Source organism: Cnephaeus nilssonii, assembly GCF_951640355.1.
Source record: "Cnephaeus nilssonii genome assembly, chromosome: 19".
Classification (NCBI taxonomy): domain Eukaryota; kingdom Metazoa; phylum Chordata; class Mammalia; order Chiroptera; family Vespertilionidae; genus Cnephaeus; species Cnephaeus nilssonii.
In genome coordinates, this window is record NC_137090.1 from 24,433,766 (window position 1) to 24,439,765 (window position 6,000).

The window sequence follows — 6,000 nt, forward strand, 5'->3', positions numbered from 1 at the left end:
GGCAGGGGTAATATAGGAAAAGATTTGGAGTATAAGGGGGGAGTAAAGCCATTCACATATTTGGAGGTGTCAGCTAGGCCTATTATTGTAAGAGGCCTTTTCCCCGCCTTAGTTTATTTCACATTGGGAAATCCTAAATCAAACCATGTGGGAGCCTAGAAAATCCACTTCAGGTCCAGAGAGTGTTAAGTCATTTCCCCTTTTATCTTTTTAAAGAACTAATAGAAGCCATCTCGCAGCATCACATTGACAAGCTACCACCTCCACCTCAGGAGCTACTTGATGAAATTGGTAAGGGATGCTCAATACAGAATGTTGGTGGCCCTGTTAGCTGTGGTCACTGACCGCAATATGGTTTCTTGCCTTGGGAGTGCGCACTAGTGCAGAAAGCCCTATGAATGTACAGAATTCAGGAAGGGGCGGCTTTTAAATCAATGGACCTCAGATTACTACCGAAGCCTGGCCAGGATAACTGGCCTGTGTCGTCATTTTGTTTCTTACAGGGCCCATGGTAATGATTCTACTAGTAAGAGAAAATAGCAACATTTATGTGGTTTATTATGATGAACTTCTGTTATTAAAGGAATTATCTCCTTTTCTAACCAACCCAGCCATACCTTGGAGGCCTGATGTCTGGCTACTGAATCCAAAACACCCTGTTCTTTTAGTTCAGCCATTAGCAGGAGGTATGGAAGGTGTTGGCATTGTGGATGAATCACTTTCCTGAGGGCAGAGAAGTCAGTGGCACAAGACCTAATGTGACCAGAATTTTCCATTTCAGGAGGAGACTGAGCAATACCAGTTCAGTTATAATTGTAGCCGATTGGCTGGCCTTTCCCAGCTGAGTTGGTGCTGATGCTATAGAGACATTTGGGGCATGTGGTTTGCTTCCCCAGAAAAGACCAGACTGCTCTTTTCTTGACAGCCTGGCCCACCAGCCTCTCACCCTCAGAGGACACATCTTGTGAGACCTCTGATGGTTCAATGCTTAGGATGGGGCCTCTAGAAATTTTCCTGAGGGGCACCTCTTGGTTTTCAGGATCTCAGAGGTTTTGTGTCTCTGGATACAAGAAGAGGAAGGTGAATGAGGACTTACCTGGTCTGACTCAACTGAAAGCTACCTTCTATGCTATCACAAGCCCCAGCCCCATTGGCCTGATGAACTTGAGTGGAGTGAGTCAGAGCTGCCAGAACCTGCCTTAAAGTCTTCTTATGTAGTCATAGGCCCTTGCCTCACTGCACCCCTCCCCTGATGCCACAGGGTCATACAGGTCACAGGATCTTGGGGCCATTCTCTCAGTGCACCACCCTCACGTTCCTGCTGTGGAACTCCCTAGGAGTCCTTGCAAAGTCCTCTTCTCCAGTTGCTCTTTTTAAATATATATATATTGATTTCAGAGAAAAAGGGAGAGGGAGAAAGATAGAAACATCAGTGATGAGAGAGAATCATTGATCAGCTGCCTCCTGCACGTCCCACACTGGGGATCAAGCCCGCAACCCGGGTATGTGCCTTAACCAGGAATTGAACTGTAACCACCTGGTTCATAGGTCAATGCTCAACCACTGAGCCACACCAGCTGGGCCAGTTGGCTCTTCTTTTTTTTTGGTCTTTTTGTTAATCCTCACCCTAGGATATTTTTTTATTGATCTTTTAGAGAGAGTGGGAGAGAGAGGAAAAGACAGAAACATCAATATGAGGGAAACCCATTGATTGGTTGCCTCCTGCATGAGCCCCAACCAGGGCCTGGGCCAGGGAGGATCCTGCAACCAAGGTACATGCCCTTGACCAGAATTGAATCCAGGACCCTTTGGTGTGCCAGCTGACGTTCTATCAACTGAGCCAAACTGGCTAGGGCATGCTCTTCTTAATACAATAGAACTGCTGCTTGTGAGTAGATAGAGGTCACCACACACCCTACAGGGTGTCATCTGTGCCTTGGTCCTGGCATAAGCAGTACTTGTAGGCTCCTTAGCAGTTTGACTTGAGTGAAACTTTCCTCTGGATTCTGCTGTCTTCTCTCTCAGTCACCACGCAGAGTCCCCTGTTTCAGCAGCTGTCACCAGGTCTCTTCTCGGGCTCCAGCCTCATGGCACTGCTGTGTCCCAGGGCATCTGTGCAGCCCTCCCTCATGCTGCTCACAGGACTGATCTGGGCCAGGTTTCTAGGTGATATCTGTACTTTGAGATGAGTCAGTAATTTTCCAGAAAGATAAAGGGCAGAGGGCATTTGGGTAGTTTCTCCTAATAATGGGTGCTCTCAGCTGGTTATATACATCATCACTCTGTTGTTCCCCCTCAGGAGTGACCAGAAGCTGATACCTGTGCTTTTGGAACACTCACATCCAAAGCCCTGGGCTTCTGGCAAGGACTTAAAGGGGAGGTGCTTTAGAATCCTAGGGGATCCTTAAGATCAACAAGGGACTACTTTAATAAGGATAAAATGAGCTTTTTATTTCAAATTATATTGCATGATCTTGTGGGGCCCCATGATGCCCAGGAGCTACCAGGTAGGGCCTGTAACTGACCTGCAGGAAGGGTGAGACCTGTTTCTGCACACAGCAGGGCCGTGCAGCGAGCGAGCCCTGGGCTCCTGTCTGTGCTGCCTCCCAGCTGTCTCTGCTCTGCTCTGGGAGCACTTGGAGGAGACCAAGCACCTAACAGATGCAAGGCAGTGTGCTGAGCTTAGCAGATGCTTGTCTTGGTCTAGTGAGCAATTCTTTAGGAACTGGAAATTATATTCTTTGCTTTCTGTCTTTCCCATTAACTAGGTAAAAATAAGAAGTATAGTCCAATAGAGATGGGGGAAATTATGGGTTGCTCTGATGCTGTTACAAACTGTTTGAGAGAGTATAAAATGGAGATTAAGAGCATAAACCTTAGAGCTAGACTGCCTGGGTTTAAATTCCATTTCCTTCTCTTACTCTCTGTGATTCTAGGTAAATTCCTCCTTAACCTTTTTTTACTTCCATTTCCACATCTGTTAAACAGGAATAACAATGTGATCAATCTCATAGGGTTGTTGTGAGAATTAACTGTGAACATTGATCTTGACTTCATGATAGTTAGAAACCATACCTGCCACCTAGGGCTCTAGAAATCTTTCCTATCATCATAGGTTTTATTTTTATTGTTGTATGGGATTGAAAGTCCTCAAGCAGTGGTATCCAGGCACCAGAATCACCTGATTAAACTACAGATTGCTGAACCCCAACCCGAGTTTCTGATTCAGTGGGTCTGGAATGAGGTCCAGAATTTGCATATCTAGCAAGTTCTCAGGTAAACTGTGGCTGGTCTGAGGACCACCCTTTGACAACTGCTGCCCTAGAGAATGGTGTGACATGCAAAGGAAGAAATCAGTTGCCTTCTGCTTTTGTATTGGACAGAGCACTTGAAGAGGCAGCAGGCCTCATCCGCAGTGCTGGGTGAGGACACAGCAGATCCTCTGGGCGTCCCTGCAAATGGTAAGCCACCTACCCGGATGTTTCTCATCAGGTTCTTGCTGTGGTGCTGCCCTTGGCAGTACAGTGGTACATTTGGGAGAGTGTGGACCTTGAGATTAGGCATAACCACCTTGATTCTGACTCCACTGCTTTTGTATGGCAAACTGTTTAATGTCTCTGAACCTCAGTCATCCTCACCTGTAAAATGGGGATAATTCCTACTCCATGATGTACATAATAGTTTCATACACAGTGCCTGGTACATTGTAAGACACTGAACAAATGTTAGTTCCCTTCCCTTCATAGGACTGCTGGCAAGAGGGAGCGAGATGGCATGTGTAAAATGCCTGGCATACATTAAAGGGCACTACCCTTTCCCACCCAAATATTTTCCCTGGGGCTCCAACCTAGAAACATCTAGCAAGTGAGAACAGGGTGGTCCTCAAGAAAATCTGTGCGATTTGTTTTCAGGGTCTCTTCCTCTTTTATGTTCCCTTGCTTTCCTCTGCTTCCTCTGTCTCTCTTGAGCCCTGGCACAGCCAGCGTTTCCTGTAGCTTCACCTGGCACCGCAGAGCTCCCAAGACCCCTGCGGCAGCTGCTGTGAATACAGGCACCCTGCAGACTGCCACCTGGCACCTGCTCTCCTGGGGAAGCAGGAACTAGTGCTTTGCAGACTACAGGGGCCACCGATTAGCCCTAAGTTTTTTAAAGCACTCCATTTTAAGGCAGTCTTCTTGAATTATTATTTTTTGTTGTTGTTCAAATAAAGTGAAGTTTTTCAACTGTTTTTAGATCGAAGTCATTTAGAAGAACAAGAAACTAACAGCACAAAAGAAGATAGCAGTGTGATTTGGACCCAAGAAACTCAGGGTCTAGAAGAGGACACAGAGAGGTAACATACAAAGCTGGACTTTTGAAAGGATTTAAAATACTGTATTAGTTTTTGTTCTGCTATTGACAAATAAGAAGAAGGGGGGGAAATAGTCTTTTTTCATACTATCCCAATAGCCCCTATTCCTAAAATGTTAAAAAAAATTTAAATTGTCATAGAATACACATAACATAAAATGTTTAAGTTCACTAGTGTTAATTATATTCACATTGTTTTGCAACTAATCTCCAGAACTTTTCCATGTTGCAAAACTGAAACTCTATACCCATTCAACAACTCCCCATATCCCCCTCCCCTCAGTCCCTAGCAACCACCATTCCACTTTCTGCTTCTATGAGTTTGACTACTTTTGATGACCTTATATAAGTGAAATGATACAGTACTTGTCTTTTTGTAACTAACTTATTTCACTTAGCATAATGTTCTCAAGATCCATTTATGTCACATGTGTCAGAATTTTCTTACTTTTTAAGGCTTAATTCCATTGTACTAGTATGTTTATGTGTATGTGTATCAGATTTTGTTTATTCTTTCATTTGTTAGTGGACACTGATTGCTTCCACCTTTTGACTATTGTGAATAATGCTGCTATGAACATAGGTATACAAATATCTCTTCAAAGCACCCTGCTTTCAATTCTTTTGGACATATTCTGACGTGGGATTGCTGGATCGTATGGTAAATCTATTTTTAATTTTTTGAGGAAATACCAGACTATTTTCCACAGCAGCTGCACCATTTTACATTCCCACTGACAGTGCACAAGGGTTTCAGTTTCTTCACATTCTTGCCAATACTTATTATTTTCTGGGTTGTTTTTTTAATAGTAGCCATCCTAAAGGATATGAGGTGATATCTCAGTGTGGCTTTGATTTGCATTTTCCTTATCATTAGTGATGTTGAGTATTTTTTCAAATGTGTTTGATATCCATTTGTATATGTTCTTTGGAGAAATATCTATTTGACTCCTTTGCCCATTTTTAAATAGAGGTTTTTTTTTCTTGTCAAGTTTTTTCTGTTTTTGTTTGTTTTTTACTTCATTTTGCGAGGCAAACACAGGTTTTGGCTTCTTTCAAGACATTTTACTTAAAGGCATTGGAAGAGAATTGTTAGATCTTTCTAGCCAAGTACGAGGAAATGGGGCAGTCAACTAGATAATTCAGTGTAAAAAACACAAGGTTGCCTTAAGAAACCTGATTCTCGCCCTGATTCAGAGCTCTCCTCTAACTTGTGTTATAAAGTAAACCACTGCAGTTCATCTCCTTTGCCTCCTGACTTCTCTTGCCTTGTCCTGTCATTCAGGGCAAGATGAGTAAGACACTCCTTGGGCACAAAATGGAGGAGTGTTGTTTTAATGCAATATTTAAAAAAATAGAAATTAATACAAAAAAAAAAAATCCATGATGAATAAAATACCTGAATTTTAAGGAAAGCCAGGATCTGAATCTGCCTTTGCACCACTTGCTTCATCCTAATCCTGGTCCTGTGGATCCTTAAGGTAGCCCTGCAGAATTCTTTAAGCTGCAATGATAGAAAACCCCACTGTCGTGCTTAAGTGAGTTTGTCTCATGTGACAAGAGGCCCACAGGTTGGTAGTGCATCAAAGGATGGTTCTTTTGATCTTCCTGGTGTGCCATCTGTAGCAACAGCATAGCATGCTGGCCTTT

General features: G+C 43.5%; 1 protein-coding gene across 1 annotated transcript in view; it reads left to right on the top strand.

Moving 5' to 3' along the window:
* The window catches only part of TEX14 (testis expressed 14, intercellular bridge forming factor), a gene marked incomplete at its 5' end in the record, with an annotated part of 74,091 nt that overhangs the window by 63,072 nt on the left and 5,019 nt on the right, over positions 1–6,000 (top strand). The window contains 3 exons of the mRNA XM_079796794.1: positions 217–291; positions 3,384–3,461; positions 4,234–4,333. Of these exons, the coding sequence (XP_079652920.1) occupies positions 217–291; positions 3,384–3,461; positions 4,234–4,333 (253 nt within the window). The remainder of the gene's footprint in view (positions 1–216; positions 292–3,383; positions 3,462–4,233; positions 4,334–6,000) is intronic.